Source organism: Heloderma suspectum, chromosome 5, assembly GCF_057233095.1.
Source record: "Heloderma suspectum isolate Gila_16-S chromosome 5, 16-S_ref, whole genome shotgun sequence".
Lineage (NCBI taxonomy): Eukaryota > Metazoa > Chordata > Lepidosauria > Squamata > Helodermatidae > Heloderma > Heloderma suspectum.
The window spans coordinates 207,645,272-207,663,417 of NC_139462.1; the positions used below are offsets into that span (position 1 = coordinate 207,645,272).

Here is an 18,146-nt window from a genome sequence, read left to right on the forward strand (position 1 = left end):
TTTAAAGTTGGCTTCCATTTCTTGGCTTGGCTTAACCATAGCTTCCTGGTTTGGACATAAGCTATGGCTAACTGCCACTTCCTGGCTCATTTCCCTACTCGCATGAAAGGAAGAGAAAAGCAATTATCTGCAGGCGCACAAAGTTTATTCCTATCTTGGCTTATGGAGCTTTGATTGTCCTAACTCAGCCACTACCTTGAAATTCAAAATATTTGGCACAGGTTCAGATGTAACAGGAAACTGTGGTCTCCTCCTACATGAACAAGCCATGGTGAGCCTTGGACTTGTACCCTTCCCCCTTCCTTTGAGGCCATGAAAAAATGGGAAGCATCCACCTGTGCTTTTAAACAAAGAACAGTTTTCTGTTATGTCCAAACTTGGGGAATTTAGGGCAGTATCCAATGGGGTGCTTATGCCCCCACAGATTTTACACCCCGCCGATTCTCTTCCACAAGCAATGCCCAGCATTTGTAGAATGGAGATTTAGTGCTTCTAAGGGCAAGCCTATACGCTCTTTTCTTTAACAGGGAAAGTCAGCAGAGCTCATATAAGGGAGCTCCACCGACCTGCCCCAATCCAGACACAAGCATTCCCGCTCATTTCAGGGCTTCCTCTAGGAAATCTCTGTTGTTTAAGCAATTAGTCCCACTTGTGCAACAAAATAGGTGGGACCTATCACTTGCAGAAGGGAATCGGCAGGGTGCAAAAGACTCAGCAGGGGCATAAGCACACCACTGGATACTGCCCTTAGTTTGTTTTAACTCTAGTTAGTGAAGAAGCCAAGATCTGAAACAATATTTTGATCCCAGTTTGTTCTCCCTAACTTGAGTTTAAACAAACCACAGTTCCAAGTTCAGATGTAGTAGGGAACTCTAGTTAATTTGGAAGCTTTTGCTTTTAATCTCTTGCCTGTTGGGAGAAAAAGCAGAGAAGTGCAAGAGCCCAAAGCTTACCACTGCTCATTCACGGTGTTGTTGTTCAGTCGTTCAGTCATGTCCGACTCTTCGTGACCCCATGGACCATAGCATGCCAGGCATTCCTGTCCTGCGCTCTCTCCCGGAGCGTGCTCAAGTTCATATTCATTGCATCCGTGATGCTATCTAGCTATCTCATCCTCTGCCGTCCCCTTCTCCTTTTGCCTTCAGTCTTTCCCAGCATCAGGGTCTTTTCCAGAGAGTTTTCTCTTCACATTAGGTGGCCAAAATATTTGCGCTTCAGCTTCAGTATCTGTCCTTCCAATGAGCACTCAGGGTTGATTTCCTTTAGGATGGACTGATTGGACCTCCTTGCAGTCCAGGGGACTCGTAAGAGTCTTCTCCAGCACCACAGTTCGAAAGCATCGATTCTTTGGTGCTCAGCCTTCCTTATAGTCCAGCTCTCACAGCCATACATTACTACTGGGAAAACCATAGCTTTGATTAGACGGACCTTTGTTGGCAAGGTGATGTCTCTGCTTCTTACTATGCTGTCTAGGTTGGCCATAGCTTTCCTCCCAAGGAGCAAGCGTCTTTTAATTTCATGGCTACAGTCACTGTCTGCAGTGATCTTGGAGCCCAAGAATGTAAAATCTGTCACTGCTTCCATTTCTTCCCCTTCTATATGCCAGGAAGTGATAGGGCCAGATGCCATGATCTTAGTTTTTTTAATGTTGAGTTTCAAACCAGCTTTTGCACTCTCCTCTTTCACCCTCAACAAGAGGCTCTTGAGATCCTCTTCGCTTTCTGCCATTAGGGTGGTATCGTCTGCATATCGGAGGTTGTTGATAATTCTCCCAGCAATCTTAATTCCGACCTCCTGTTCATCCAACCCGGCATTTCTCATGATATGCTCTGCATATAAGTTAAATAAGCAGGGTGACAATATGCAGCCTTGTCGTACTCCTTTCCCAATTTTGAACCACTCGGTTGTTCCATGTCTGGTTCTTACTGTTGCTTCTTGTCCCTTGTACTGGTTTCTCAGGAGACAGGTAAGGTGGTCTGGTACTCCCATCTCTTGAAGAATTTGCCACAGTTTGTTGTGATCCACATAATCAAAGGCTTTAGCGTAGTCAATGAAGCAGAAATAGACGTTTTTCTGGAATTCACTTGCTTTCTCCATGATGCAGCGGAAGTTGGCTATTTGAACTCTAGTTCCTCTGCCTCTTCGAAAGACAGCTTGTACTTCCGGTAGTTCTCGGTTCATATACTGCTGAAGCCTAGCTTGTAGGATTTTGAGCATCACCTTGCTGGCATGTGAAATGAGCGCAATTGTGTGGTAGTTTGAACACTCTTTGGTGTTGCCCTTCTTTGGAATTGGAATGTAAACTTATCTTTTCCAGTCTTGCGGCCATTGTTGAGTGTTCCAAATTTGTTGGCATATTGAATGCAGCACTTTAACAGCATCATCTTTTAGGATTTTAAATCGCTCAGCTGGAATACTGTCATCTCTGCTAGCTTTGTTGTTACTAATGCTTCCTAAGGCCCACTTGACTTCACTCTCCAGGATGTCCGGCTCAAGTTCAGTGACCGCACTATCATGGCTATCAGGGACATTCAGATCTTTCCTGTATAGTTCTTCTGTGTATTCTTTCCACCTCTTCTTAATCTCATCTGCATCTGTTAGGTCCCTGCCTTCTTTGTCCTTTATCATGCCCGTCTTCGCACAAAACAAAAAACGTTCCCGTGAGATCTCCAATTTTCTTGAAGAGATCTCTAGTCTTTCCCAATCTGTTGTTTTCCTCGATTTCTTTGCATTGTTCATTTAAGAAGGCCTTCTTGTCTCGCCTTGCTATTCTCTGGAACTCTGCATTCAGTTGGATATATCTTCCCCTTTCTCCCTTGCTTTTCGCTTCCCTTCTTTTCTCAGCTACTTGTAAAGCCTCCTCAGACAGCCACTTGGCTTTCTTGCATTTCTTTTTCTTTGGGATGGATTTCGTTGCTGCCTCCTGAACAATGTTACGGACCTCCGTCCATAGTTCCTCAGGCACTCTGTCTATCAGGTCTAATCCCTGAAATCTATTCCTCACCTCCACTGTATATTCATAAGGGATATGATTTAGGTCATACCTGAATGGTTTAGTGGTTTTCCCGACGTTCTTCAATTTCAGCCGAAATTTTGCAACAAGAAGCTCACGATCTGAACCACAGTCAGCTCCGGGTCTTTTTTTACTGACTGTATAGAGCTTCTCCATCTTTGGCTGCAAAGGACATAATCAATCTGATTTCTTTTTGGAAAAAACACTCTTTTTGGAAAAGAGTGTTTGCTATGATCAGCGTGTTCTCTTGGCAAAACTCTATCAGCTTTTGTCCTGCTTCATTTTGTACACCAAGGCCATGCTTGCCTGTTATCCCAGTAATTTCTTGACTTCCTACTTTAGCATTCCAATCCCCTATGATGAAGAGGATATCTTTTTTGGGTGTTAGTTCTAGAAGGTGTTATAGGTCTTCATAGAACCGATCAACCTCAGCTTCTTCGGCATCGGTGGTTGGGGCATAGACTTGAATTACTGTGATGTTGAATGGTTTGCCTTGGATTTGTACTGAGATCATTCTATCATTTTTAAGATTGTACCCCAGTACTGCTTTTCCCACCCTTTTGTTGACTATGAGTGCTACTCCATTTCTTCTAAGGGATTCTTGCCCACAATAGTAGATATGATGGTCACCTGAATTAAATTTGTCCATGCCTGTCCATTTTAGTTCACTGATTCCCAAGATGTCGATGTTCAATCTTGCCATCTCATGTTTGACCACCTCCAGCTTACCTTGATTCATTGATCTGACATTCCAGGTTCCTAAACAATATTGTTCTTTACAGCATCAGATTTTCTTTTCACCACCAGACACATCCACAGCTGAGTATCCCTTCGGCTTTGGCCCAGCCGCTTCACTCTTTCTGGCGCTACTTGGTAATACCCTCTGCTCTTCCCCAGTAGTATATTGGACACCTTCCGACCTGAGGGGCTCATCTTCCGGCGTCATCTCTTTTAGCCTTGTGATACGTTCCATGGGGTTTTCTTGGCAAGAATACTGGAGTGGGTTGCCATTTCCTTCTCCAGTGGACCACATTTTGTCAGAACTCTCTGCCATGACCTGTCCGTCTTGGGTGGCCCTGCACGGCATAGCTTATGGCTTCACTGAGTTACGCAAGCCCCTTCGCCACAACAAATCTGAATCAGGCCTTTTAACTCAGTGTGTTTAAAAGATCTCCAGTTATTGCTGACTGTTCGAGTTTTTTTAAAGCACTTCCTGATAAGTAATTATTTGCTGCCTTAGTAAAGGGCGCTTAATCATTTCCTTGGGATACATTTTTTTTGACACATGAATGAGTCACCTGTTTTTATCATTGTTTGGGTGGATGCTTATGGTTTGGTGCCTGTGGTAGAAAGTTTCATTGTCTTTTAGAAGGTTCAAGGTAAGGTATTTCTGAATTTACTGGTTTTACTATCAAATTAGAACAGTCATCCTATTCACTCTTAGATACTTCACCCGCAACCCAAAGTACGTGTACAGAAAGGTTCAATACCAAGCTGTGCAAACCATTAAGAACCTTTTGAGTTCAAGCCATTCTACAGTTGATTAGAGGAAACATCAAGGGATTCTTGCATCATTCTCTCACTGGATTCCAACAATTATTACCAGATTTAGAGCCAGTTCAATGACCATATTTTAGCTTATTGAGTCAAGATATTCACACGCCTTTTGCTCACGCATGGAACCTTTTCACGCCTCCATTTGTGCAAGCCATCTAATCTTAGTTTACCATTTTGTCTGAACCAGAAAACTGTGCTTACCAGCTTTGGAACAACCCAGGATACTAAATTAACTTAGGACACAATCCTATGCATGTTTAGACAGAAAAACATCCTACAACTCCTTGCATCCTTCCAGCCCGCCATCCTGGTTGGGGCATGCTGGCAATTGTAGGACTTTTTTCTGCCTAAACATACATAGAAGTGCACCTTTAAAAACATACGCCTGGTTTGCTGCAAGCAGGAGTAGCTAAACAGTGACACTCTGTCACTGGGTTCTTTAATGTGATCTGCAAACAAGGAACTAGCTTGCCTCTCCTCTGACAAGTCAGAATCAGCTCTGGGTTGTCAGGGGAGAGGCAAGCCAAAGTTCCTCACCTACATGTTGTGGCAAACCATCAGGCAGTATGCACCAACATATGTTCATAATAATTCAGAATGTTTTTTTTTTTAATAAGTTACTGTGACCAGGCTGTAATTTAATATCCTGGGTTGTGAACTTGATAACGATAATTTAACCATAGTTTCCCATTTCGTTCCATTAATTAAAGGCTTTCTGTTTTAATTGTGGCTTGTACAAAGGGAGGAGTGAAGTGGTTGTATGCATGGGCAAAAGGCTTATGCATATCTGGGATTAGTAAACTGAGATATGATCATCCAAATGCAGCATTAATGTTACTCTACTAAAATTGTTCTTGCATAAAATCTTATTTCATGCAGTTTACACCTGATTTTACACCAAAATTAGGCTACTACATGTCAGTGCAATAAAATGCGTAGCACAATGGCTAAAAGTAGAATTGCAAGCAAATCCCTGATAGCTAAACTGAGATTTCTAGCAACTCACAAAGCAATCTCAGGCAAACCAGAATCTCTCTGTGTCAGCTCTTCACTGGCAATGCTGGGATAGATTTAACTTTTAAAATTGTGAACACAAGCCACACTCCAGTGAAGTCGCTGGCAAAATCCCACTTTTATTTTTATAAACCAGGAGCACTTTCAGATGGAAGGCTCCTAGTGTTACCAGTTAAAAGGCAAGCTGCAGCTATTCTGTCTTTTCTTTCTTAACGTATTTTCTGCAAAAAGCGAAAAGATGAAGTGGTGGGAAAACATGGGAATGTTACGAGATGAAGGTGTTATCATCTGGATCTTTCATAAAATTCCATGAATCAGGCAGGGCAATGGCACCATAAAAGCCTTGTCTGGAAGCACCCCTGGATTGTCCACCACTGTATGCAATGCTTGCAAATCCTCTTGGCATGTGTTTAAAGGAATGGATGACACCATAATTCCCACCTCCCATCTTTCATCACAGAGCAGTGAGAGCACTTGTAGAAGCGTGATGGACAACAACAAATAGAAATCAAACTATAACGCAATCTACCATACATATTGACTGCATTGTATTTGACCCAGTTCTAAGATTGAACTGTATGTGAGCCTTTCAATGATTAACTGGATTTCTAAAAATCACATATTAAACACAAGCAGATAAGAGCTAATGTGACTTTACTAGAGTTCATTCCTATGAGTTCCCACATAATTTAAATCTACAATAATTATCCTTTCTCATTTCTCCTCATACTGATATCATCATTCCTAAAATAATAAATTATCTGAACAGGACTTCTGAGTTTTAGAGGTCATACATGGATATAGGTTCTGTCTGTGAAAACTAATGCCATAATGAAGTAACCTTTAAGGTGTCACAGGCCCTTCTGTCTATGCTACTACTTATAAGATATGCAGCATGATTTTAGGAGTATAAAGGTGCAATCCTATGCATGTTTACCCAGAAAAATGTCCTACAACTCCCAGCCTACCCCAGCCAGCCATGGTGGCTAGGGCATGCTAAGAGTTGTAGGGCGTTTTCTGTCTAAACATGCATATGATTCCACCCTAAATATTTTAATAGTAACAGAGAACTAAATAAAATGGTATCACGCATTCTCCAAACTTCCTCAAATGGAACATATAAGGGACAAATGCAACACTAAACCATTAACATTACAAGAATGAGCAAGCACAAGCTTTGAGCTTCTGCACACCATCTTCCTCTTCTCTCATGCATGGCAGTGAGAAACCTCCCATCATGGGATAGCAGCAAACCATAGTTTGCTGTTCCATCGAAACCTGTCAAACTATGGTTTATGCAAATTGCAGTTTGCCTGTGAAACAGAATAAATTCATGGTCTGCAATCAGGGGTTATGAGAAAAATAGTATCCCCAGATTTGGTCTGAGCAATTAAACCAGGATTGGAAGTTTTAATCATCAGATATCAGAGAGGAGGCTCATGCCTGTCCATTCTTGCAATACTAAACCTTGGTTTGGTGTTATTCCTGAATGCTCCCACATTTTCTGGGCCTGTAACAGATCTAGACTTGTTGCCCGGAAGACTGGAGTGTAAAATTCATGAAAGACAAAAAAAAGAGAAAAGAAGCAGGCCTGTATACTGCCTTCTTGTATGACATTCTTCATATCAGACTACTACAACCCCTCTGATAAGTCAGTACAAGGTTACAACAACTAAGCTACTTAAACAGAAATCACATCCTAGTTTCAAATACCACAGAGAAACCAGAACAGATTTAGAGAAGGGCATAACTATTTTGTAACCGCAAGAAAATGCTTTTCTAATGAAAATTCATATTACTGAAATATTAAAAACAACAAAACCTTCAAACTACGAAGGATCAGCATATATCTTTTCCTCAAAATGATTATATTCAGTCCCATTCCTGTTAGTTTCTATGTTTTGCTTCTCTTTTATAAAGATCCTGTAAAATTATTCTAAAAGATATGACGCCGGAAGATGAGCCCCTCAGGTTGGAAGGTGTCCAATATACTACTGGGGAAGAGCAGAGGGTATTTCCAAGTGGCACCAGAAAGAGTGAAGCGGCTGGGCCAAAGCCGAAAGGACACTCAGCTGTGGATGTGTCTGGTGGTGAAAAGAAAATCTGATGCTGTAAAGAACAATATTGTTTAGGAACCTGGAATGTCAGATCAATGAATCAAGGTAAGCTGGAGGTGGTCAAACATGACATGGCAAGATTGAACATCGACATCTTGGGAATCAGCGAACTAAAATGGACAGGCATGGGCGAATTTAATTCAGGTGACCATCATATCTACTATTGTGGGCAAGAATCCCTTAGAAGAAATGGAGTAGCACTCATAGTCAACAAAAGGGTGGGAAAAGCAGTACTGGGGTACAATCTTAAAAATGATAGAATGATCTCAGTACGAATCCAAGGCAAACCATTCAACATCACAGTAATTCAAGTCTATGCCCCAACCACTGAGGCCGAAGAAGCTGAGGTTGATCGGTTCTATGAAGACCTATAACACCTTCTAGAACTAACACCAAAAAAAGATGTCCTCTTCATCATAGGGGACTGGAATGCTAAAGTAGGAAGTCAAGAAATCACCGGGATAACAGGCAGGCATGGCCTTGGTGTACAAAATGAAGCAGGACAAAAGCTAATAGAGTTTGCCAAGAGAACACGCTGATCATAGCAAACACTCTTTTCCAACAGCACAAGAGGCGACTCTACACATGGACATCACCAGATGGTCAATATCGAAATCAGATTGATTATGTCCTTTGCAGCCAAAGATGGAGAAGCTCCATACAGTCAGTAAAAACAAGACCTGGAGCTGACTGTGGCTCAGATCATGAGCTGCTTCTTGCAAAATTTCGGCTGAAATTGAAGAACGTAGGGAAAACCACTAAACCATTCAGGTATGACCTAAATCATATCCCTGATGAATATACAGTGGAGGTGAGGAATAGATTTCAGGGATTAGACCTGATAGACAGAGTGCCTGAGGAACTATGGACAGAGGTCCGTAACATTGTTCAGGAGGCAGCAACGAAATCCATCCCAAAGAAAAAGAAATGCAAGAAAGCCAAGTGGCTGTCTGAGGAGGCTTTACAAGTAGCTGAGGAAAGAAGGGAAGCGAAAAGCAAGGGAGAAAGGGGAAGATATATTCAACTGAATGCAGAGTTCCAGAGAATAGCAAGGAGAGACAAGAAGGCCTTCTTAAATAAACAATGCAAGGAAATAGAGGAAAACAACAGAATGGGAAAGACTAGAGATCTCTTCAAGAAAATTGGAGATCTCAAGGGAACGTTTTGTGCAAAGACAGGCATGATAAAGGACAAAGAAGGCAGGGACCTCACAGAAGCAGATGAGATTAAGAAGAGGTGGAAAGAATACACAGAAGAACTATACAGGAAAGATCTTATTGTCCTTGATAGCCATGACAGTAATGTCCCTGATAGCCATGATAGTGCGGTCACTGAACTTGAGCCGGACATCCTCGAGAGTGAGGTCAAGTGGGCCTTAGGAAGCATTAGTAACAACAAAGCTAGCGGAGATGACAGTATTCCAGCTGAGCTATTTAAAATCCTAAAAGATGATGCTGTTAAAGTGCTGCACTCAATATGCCAACAAATTTGGAACACTCAGCAATGGCCGCAAGACTGGAAAAGGTCAGTTTACATTCCAATTCCAAAGAAGGGCAACACCAAAGAGTGTTCAAACTACCACACAATTGCGCTCATTTCACATGCCAGCAAGGTGATGCTCAAAATCCTACAAGCTAGGCTTCAGCAGTATGCGAACCGAGAACTACCAGAAGTACAAGCTGGGTTTCGAAGAGGCAGAGGAACTAGAGATCAAATCGCCAACATTCGCTGCATCATGGAGAAAGCAAGAGAATTCCAGAAAAACGTCTATTTCTGCTTCATTGACTACGCTAAAGCCTTTGATTGTGTGAATCACAACAAACTGTGGCAAATTCTTAAAGTGATGGGAGTACCAGACCACCTTACCTGTCTCCTGAGAAACCTGTACGAGGGTCAAGAAGCAACAGTAAGAACCGGACATGGAAAAACCGAGTGGTTCAAAATTGGGAAAGGAGTATGACAAGGATGCATATTGTCACCCTGCTTATTTAACTTATATGCAGAGTACATCATGAGAAATGCCGGGTTGGATGAATCAGAGGTCAGAATTAAGATTGCTGGGAGAATTATCAACAACCTCCGATATACAGACGATACCACCCTAATAGCAGAAAGTGAAGAGGATCTCAAGAGCCTCTTGTTGAGGGTGAAAGAGGAGAGTGCAAAAGCTGGTTTGAAACTCAACATTAAAAAAACTAAGATCATGGCATCTGGCCCTATCACTTCCTGGCATATAGAAGGGGAAGAAATGGAAGCAGTGACAGATTTTACTTTCTTGGGCTCCAAGATCACCGCAGACGGTGACTGTAGCCATGAAATTAAAAGACGCTTGCTCCTTGGGAGGAAAGCTATGGCCAACCTAGACAGCATAGTAAGAAGCAGAGACATCACCTTGCCAACAAAGGTCCGTCTAATCAAAGCTATGGTTTTCCCAGTAGTAATGTATGGCTGTGAGAGCTGGACTATAAGGAAGGCTGAGCGCCGAAGAACTGATGCTTTTGAACTGTGGTGTTGGAGAAGACTCTTACGAGTCCCCTGGACTGCAAGGAGGTCCAATCAGTCCATCCTAAAGGAAATCAACCCTGAGTGCTCATTGGAAGGACAGATACTGAAGATGAAGCGCAAATATTTTGGCCACCTAATGTGAAGAGAAAACTCTCTGGAAAAGACCCTGATGCTGGGAAAGACTGAAGGCAAAAGGAAAAGGGGACGGCAGAGGATGAGATGGCTAGATAGCATCACCGATGCAATGAATATGAACCTGAGCACACTCCGGGAGAGTGTGCAGGACAGGAAGGCCTGGCGTGCTATGGTCCATGGGGTCACGAAGAGTCGGACACGACTGAACGACTGAACAACAACAACAAAATTATTCTCCACACAATTACTTCCTACACACAGACGTTTTGTCCATCCAAGACTTAAGATTTTCCCAACTCTCTCAATGTCCACTTTATTGACAGAGTGATCCTACTATGGGTGGAGAATCAAAGATAGATCCAACACAGCAAAAGCCCTGCTGGGCTCACAGCAGCACCATGGAAAGGAGCGGTATGTTGGGCCATTTCTTCTTCTCTTCCACATCCCCTCCCATTGATTCCAATGCGAAAAAAATCTACCTCAGTGCCAGGGCTGGTGTAGATTTCCTGTCAATTTGTGGGTGTGCCAGGGAAACGGGAAGTCTTTGGATCATGCAGATCCCGACCCTCCCCTAACATGCTCATTGAATGCCCCACTTTGGCCTCTACCAACAGTGGATCTCTGACACAGGTGAGGGAAGGGCCATAGAGATTGCCAAGACAGCTGGGAGAGGGTTTCTGAGATTGGGTGTCCTGTCCAAGGGTAGACCTCTCTCTCCACCCTCAGAAAGGGATATCTGAAACATCCTATAGCCCCTGGATTGCAGCCTTACATAAGCTTACAACCCGTCTTTCAAAGTAATAATGCCTTTTATTATATCAAGGCAGGGAACAGATGTTTGAAGTACAATTAAAACATCAATAAAACAATCTGGAGATTATATAAAAGAAAAGCCCAAGGTCACCCAGTGAGCTTCATGGTTGAGTAGAGATCTGAACGGATAAAAAGGGTATGGCAGTGTAGATAGTGCTATTTTTGTGTATCTAAGGACAATCGTTCTAAATTCCAACACTATCCACACTGTCTTGGTTTTCCTGAGGAATCTGGTGCCACTGAAGGCGCTTCCAACAGTAACTAACATCCCAATCCTATGTGTGTTACGATCGCTGCTCTTTTGTTTTTTATTTAAACTTTGCTTTTATGCTATTATGATCATTGTATGTTAGTAAGTGTAAGCTGTCTTGGGAGCCCAAGAGCCAAAAGGTGGGATACAAGTGTATGGAATAAACAAACACTTATTTCAAAGTAAGTCAAAGTTTTGTGCTGCTTACTCCCAAAGTAAGCGTGCAAAATTAATTTATTTTGGAAATCAGTATCAGAGAGACATTTCAAAAGGGGCAGCAACACTGCAGTGTAGGCTTGGGTGGGGGAAAATCTTGCTCAGCCTTCAAACTCCTATATCTACTTCAAATGGGAGTTGCATGGTTAACACCTCTCTGAGCTGCTTACTCGAGGTTATGTAAAGTGTCAGAAGGAAAGAAAATCACATAGAAAATTATTCAAAGTGAAAATATATCTTAAAATATTACTCAAACATTGCGGGCAGAGTGGTGTGGGGGGAAGAGAAGGAAGAAACAGTATAATGTCCCTATAAGGGCACGTTAAAGTGCTGGCATGGACATACTAGTGCACACTGCAATTCATTACACTGGACTCAAAAACATGCATCTGAGTAAGAACAAATGAGAAACTGTTACCACAGAATATTATGGTAGTGAAATCCAGTATCACTTCCCCAGAAAATTTAAGTACACACACATCCCAAGGCTTGAGCTGCAAGCAAACTTACTCAGAAATAAGCCTGACCAAATTCCCTGAAACTTACTTTGAGGTAAGTATGCACAGGACTAGGTCACAACATCTGCACATGTACTTTTAAATAAACTCTGAAAGTTAATGGAAGTGGCTTCCAAGATTAGGATCAGGGTGCTAGGCTGCAATCCTAAGCAAACATGCAGCCCCTTTATCTGCATGTTTACTCAGAAGTACAGCTGTGTTTAACAGAGCTTGCTCCCAGGTAAATGCAGATAGAACTGCGGCCTCAGTTGGAAGTTCCACCAAAGTTCACAAACCATACTTGGAAGATAGATTAGATAAAGCCCCCACTTGAACTGCTTTTAAGTTCTTTCGGGAAATGACAGGCCTGGCATTTCCTGGCCCTTCTCTCCTATGGTGGCAAATTCGCTTTTTCTGTTCTCTCTCTGCCAGAAAAAGACACAATAAACCTCATCACCTTGCAAACATGATACGATTAACCGGGGGGGGGGGGGGAGAGAGAGAGCGAGAGAATGGAAGAAAGTAAGTCTCCTAGAAGTAGTCAAGCGACAAGATCCGAACCAAAGAGAGTCTCTGTCCGTCTCTCTCTCCCACAGTCTCGCAGCACCTTTAAAGGCGAACACAGCCTTGCACAGAGGCACAGGACGCTTCGCTGTGTTTGCCGCAACAGGCCCGCCCCAGCGGAATGTGTTATTTAAATGGGGGGGGGTCGAGAGGGTTTTCACGGCCTCCTCCCCGGGAACGTGCGATTTCTCCACGCGGGCAACCCCAGCGATCTCCTCCCCCGCCGCTCCCTTAACAGGAGGCACGCCTTTGATTCGGGGCTTCTTCGTGGAAAGGCCACTCCGCGCTCCTTCCGCCCTACCCCGCCGCGGAGGCGGTGGGGGCCCCGCGAAAGACAGGGCAGGGGGCCCCTTCCCTCCACTCCAGACCCCTGCCCCGCTCTTCCGCCGCCCCCCACCTCTCTTTCTAACACACACACACGCACGCGCGCGCGCGCCACAAAGCAGGGAGAGCCTGAAACAAAAGGCGGCGCTGGGGGCCACACGCTGGCGAACGCACACGGCCCAGGATTCGCCTGGCGCCCGGCTCTCTCTCTCAGCGCGAAGCCCGAAGATCCGTTGGCCTCTTCTCCCCGCTACCTGTGCCATGGCCGCGGCTCCGCTCCGATGCCCTCCCGCCGGGCTCTGAGGAGAAGTTGCTGGCGGGGCGACAGCCCGCTTTCCCCGCTTTCCGTTTTCGCTCCCGGCTCGCGCTCTCGTCCGCGCCTTCTCTCTGGCGAGATTCCGGCCGCCACGGAGCGCCGGCCCGGCCTCCTCGGGGCGATGTCCCGGCGGCGCTGAGGCGATTCCTCCCCCCGCCCTCACCTCCCTACCACAGCCGCGCTTTCCACCGTGTGGCGGAGACGGCCGGGCCCTGAAAGCGCCGCGCCGCCGCTGCTCCCGCTGCGCCTCCGGAAACGCATTCCTCGCTGCTGCCGTCAGGCTGGGCGGAGCGTGGAGGGCGCGGAGCTGGGCCCGCGGGCTCGTCTGGCGTCTGAGTAAGCGGGGGTTTCCCTCCCCGCCGGGGCGCGTCGGGGCTCCGTCGAGCCTTTTCCCTCGGACCCCGCCTGAGGGAAGCAAGGCCGCGCGCGGGCACACGGCCGTTGTTAGCACGGTGAGGACCGACCCCTCCCCCGCCCGCGTCGGCTGGCCGCGCTTCTCATAATTCACATTTTTTTACTCGGAAGTAAGTTACACCGAGTTCAGCGGGGCTTCCTCCCGAGTATGGGATCGTAGTCTGAGGCACACACCCTGCCCAGCCGCATTAAGGCTACAATCCTATACATTTACCTGAGAATACACAGCATTTAACTCGATAGGGCTTACTTTTGAGTAGACAGATAATAGGAACTGCACTGTAAAATCGCAGGAATTGCGGAAGAATACAGTTTTCTCACCCTCCTTGACGTTCCCATTCCTCGGGCCCACACAGAAGCCTCTAATCAAATTTCCCACAGCTCACTAGCGAGTCTCCTGTGACACGATGGCACGCCCTGGCACTCAGTTTGGGAATTATTGTTTATGGATGCAATCCTATGCACGTTTAGAAGCATTCCTATGCATGGCTGGCTGCGGGATGCTGGGAGTTACAGGACGTTTTTCTGTCTAAACATGCATAGGATTGCAGTCCCTTAGGCTGCAATCCTATACACATTTTCCTGGGAGTAAGCAACACTGAACACCATGGTACTTACTTCTGAGTAGACATGCATAGGCTTGCGTATTTAGGGAACAAACTCGTTGCTTCTCATTTTGCTAGGCTTGCCCCAAGAGACTTCTTTTAACCCTGTTTTTCTGCTTATCACCATCACCTCCATTGTAGTCTGACTCCCCAAACTCATCATCCCCACTATCAGTATAAATCCCTGATCTCCCTAGGATTACCAGCATGCCATTCCCCTGGCTAGACGTCAAAACAAGATGACGTAAAGCCAGAAAACAGTATGTTTGATATTTTTTGTTATCTGATTTCCCTTTCTATATGTATTTTTAATACTTTTTGCAGTGAAGCAAGAGCATAGTATACACACTATGACAGCAATCATCTCCGCACTTCCCTGGGAATAAACCAAATTGAATGCTACATATTCATACGATTGCACTATTTATTTAAAATATTTCTGTGCCACTTCCCATTTACAAAATCTCAAAGCGGTTACAATAAATTATAAAACAATAAAGAGTATAAAATACTAATGACCATTCCCAATGGCTTCATATAGATGTGAAATAGCATTGGGGATAAGATAGCACCCCACAGCACAATTACTAGAGGACTGAAGTACAGTCACCTGATTCTATGCTCTGGATCCTACCATATAGATAAGAGCGGAACCACTGTAAAACAATGCCCACAATTCCCAATCCACAGAGCCATGAGGATATCGTGGTCAATGGTATCAAAGGCCATTGAGAGATTTAGTAAGAATAACAGTCTCTCTGTCCCTCTTCTGATAAAGGTCATTTATCAGGGTGACCAAGGCTGATTCTGTCCCATATCCAACCCAGACTGAAATGGGTCTAAATAATTAGTGTCCTCCAAGAATATCTGCATCACCCTCTCAAGTACTTTGCCACAAAAAGGGTTATCAGTGACTAGGCAATAGTTTTTATAAATCTTCAGGTCCAGGGTTGACTTTTTCAGGAGCAGTTGCACACTGCCCATTTAAGAGCAGCGGAAACCACTCCTTCATGCAATAATGCATTTACCACTTCTTGGATCCACCTGGTCACATGGCTAGCTTGAATCAGCCATGATGGGGGCATATAGTTGGTAGAACTGCTGCAAGGACCTTTCCCATATCCTCAGGCTGCAACAACTGGAACTGATCCCCAAAAGCTGGACAATGTTTTGACAATGCGTTGGACACCACCCAGGACCTGATATAACAGCAGTGTTAAGATAATTATAGGGGTGTATGAATATGGTTCCAGTCTGGGACTTCGGCGGTGGGAGGGGAGGCGATCCATCCCTCCCCCTGGAATTCTCCGCGGCAAGGCCGCAGAGCTGCCAGCTGGCACAGGCCGCAGCCGGATGTCCGGCCGCTGCCAGGCTGCTGAGTCCATGTCGGAACGGCCTCCCCCCCTGCGCCATCCCCCAAAATCCCCCCCGGAACAGACCTACCTGGCGGCAGATGCAGCGGCGGCTCCAGCTTGTCTTCCAGCTGCTGTTGGGCTGCTGCGGCTGTCATAGCAGCCGCCATTTGCATCCTTGCATTAAGCTGTGATAGGCTACGTAATTATTTATGTAGCCTATCACGGCAAAAGGCAGGCACGTAAATGGTGGCCGCTACGACGGCCACCATTTGTGGCCGCAGCAGCCCGGCAGCGGCCAGAAGATGAGCTGGAGCTGCCGCCGCATCTGCCGCTGCCACTGCATCTGCCACCAGGTAGGTCTGTTCCGGGGGGGGGGTGGCGGGGGGGAGGCCATTCCGCCATGGACTCCGGGGGAGTCCGTGGTGGAATTCTCCAACATCCCTAGATAATTATGGAGGCAGGTAATTTTATCTTCAAAATGCATTGCAAAGTTGTCACAGCCATCCTCCATGGGTTCCAACATACCATTCACCAGAGTAGATGTTAATAGCCGGTGGTTCACCCGGACTACGTCTGCTGGACAGCTACTAAAGATGAAATGGGGAAAGCAAAATAAGCCATCTTTGCTCTCCTCACTGCCAGGAAAGACCAGAACCACTTTAGTACCATGCCTCTTAAGCCCAATGCAGATAAGCAATCCAAAAGGATACCATGGTTCATGGTACTGAAAGCCACTGAAAGGTCCAGGAGAACCAACAGGGTTGCACTCCTCCCATCCATTCCCCACCGTACGTCATCAACCAGGGAGATCAAGGCTGTTTCCGTCCCATAACCAGGCCTGAAACCTGATTAGAATGGATCTAAATAATCAGTATTTAACACTGCTTCGAGTAGAGAGGCTGCCTTGCCAGGAATGGCAAATTTGAGCCACGGTGGTAGTTATCTAAAACCATAGGATCTAGATTTGGTTTCTTCAACAAGGACCTCACCACTGCTTCTTTCAAAGCTATGGGAACCTCACCATCCCTCAAGGAGGCATTGACCACTTTGGAGGTGCAGGTACCCAGCCCAACTCTGGCAGATTTCACAGGCCAGGATGGACAAGTATCTAAGAGCAGGTAGTAGGCTCCAGTCCTCCAAGCAATTTGTCCACATCCTCAGGTTGCACAAGCTGAAAGGTATCCATAAAATGACTAGATGGTGCACTAGTCCCGTGCATCTCAGACTCTGTCAAAGCAGTGGCATCCAAGTCGGCACGAATATGTGCGACTTTATCTGCAAAATGTCTAGCAAATTGCTCACAGTAGGCTTTTGAAGGTTCAAGTTGTGTTCTAGAGCCTACACCCAAAAGAACTTTACCTACCCAAAAGAGCTCCACTGGACAACACTGAGCAGATGCAATGGTTGTGGAGAAGTAAAATTTCTTTGCCACCATCACCACCACAGAATAAGATTGCAAATGGATTCTTACCTGTGTTGGGTCATATTTGTTACAGGTCTTCCACCATTTGCGCTCTAATAGTCAACATAGTCATTCCATCTCTCCAGCTCCTTGAATGTAGGGATGGGTGGATTCCCTACTTGTTGTTCCATGGGGGAATCCTCCTGCTGGGGGAGGCGATCCGTCCCTCCCCCAGGAATCCGTCCAGGCTGGCTCCGCTCCGCGTCGATCCTGCAGAGCCGGCCACCAGCTCCATATCACTGGCGAATGTCGGTATGGCCGGCAGCCATTGCCATGCCGTATCACTGTGCTAAGTAAGTCTCCAGGCGCAAATGGCATAGTGGGTGCCATTTGTGGCTGTAAAGCTGGTAGATTAGCCTAAATGCAGCCATTTACGGCCTTATTGACATTCGCCAGTGATGCGGAGCAGGCACAGAGACGGATCCGACCTGGACAGATTCCAGGGGGAGGCGGAGGTGAATGCTCCATTCCGCCAAGGGCCCCAATGGGGCTGGATTCTTGGAATCTGGCCTCATTGGGGTCCGTAGCGGAATTCTCCCCCATCCCTACTTGAATGCCAAGAAACTTCCTGACTGTTAGAGCAATACGACAATGGAACCAATTACATAGGGAGCTGGTGGGGCTCTCCCACCCTAGAGGCATTCAAGATGAGGCTGGACAGCCAACTGTCAGGGATGCTCTGACTTGGATTCCTGCACTGAGCAGGGGGTTGGACTCGATGGTCTTACAGGCCCCTTCCAACCCTACTATTCTATGATACCATGATTCTATGACTGACACAGTTCTATGACTTGGTCAAGGACATTTGGGAACAATCATATCAATAGCCCCGATCACTACACTACAATACTACATTTGAGACCACCTCAGGCAGTGAGATTGTTAGGCAGTGGGGTGGGCAGTATACCAATGTAATCCCAGTCCTGTCTTGAGTGCCCATCACTAGGTACAGATGCTCAGAACTGGTTGACTGTTGGATGGAGTGTCTG

General features: G+C 45.6%; 1 protein-coding gene across 2 annotated transcripts in view; it reads right to left on the reverse strand.

Moving 5' to 3' along the window:
* Positions 1-13,572, reverse strand: part of ITGB1 (integrin subunit beta 1) — a 66,359-nt gene extending 52,787 nt beyond the window's left edge. For both annotated transcript variants that reach the window (XM_084859189.1, XM_084859191.1), the window contains exon 1: positions 13,260-13,572. In XM_084859189.1, coding sequence (XP_084715315.1) covers positions 13,260-13,268 — 9 coding nt within the window. In that variant the 5' untranslated portion in view covers positions 13,269-13,572. The remainder of the gene's footprint in view (positions 1-13,259) is intronic.
* Between the last annotated feature and the right edge of the window lie 4,574 nt (positions 13,573-18,146).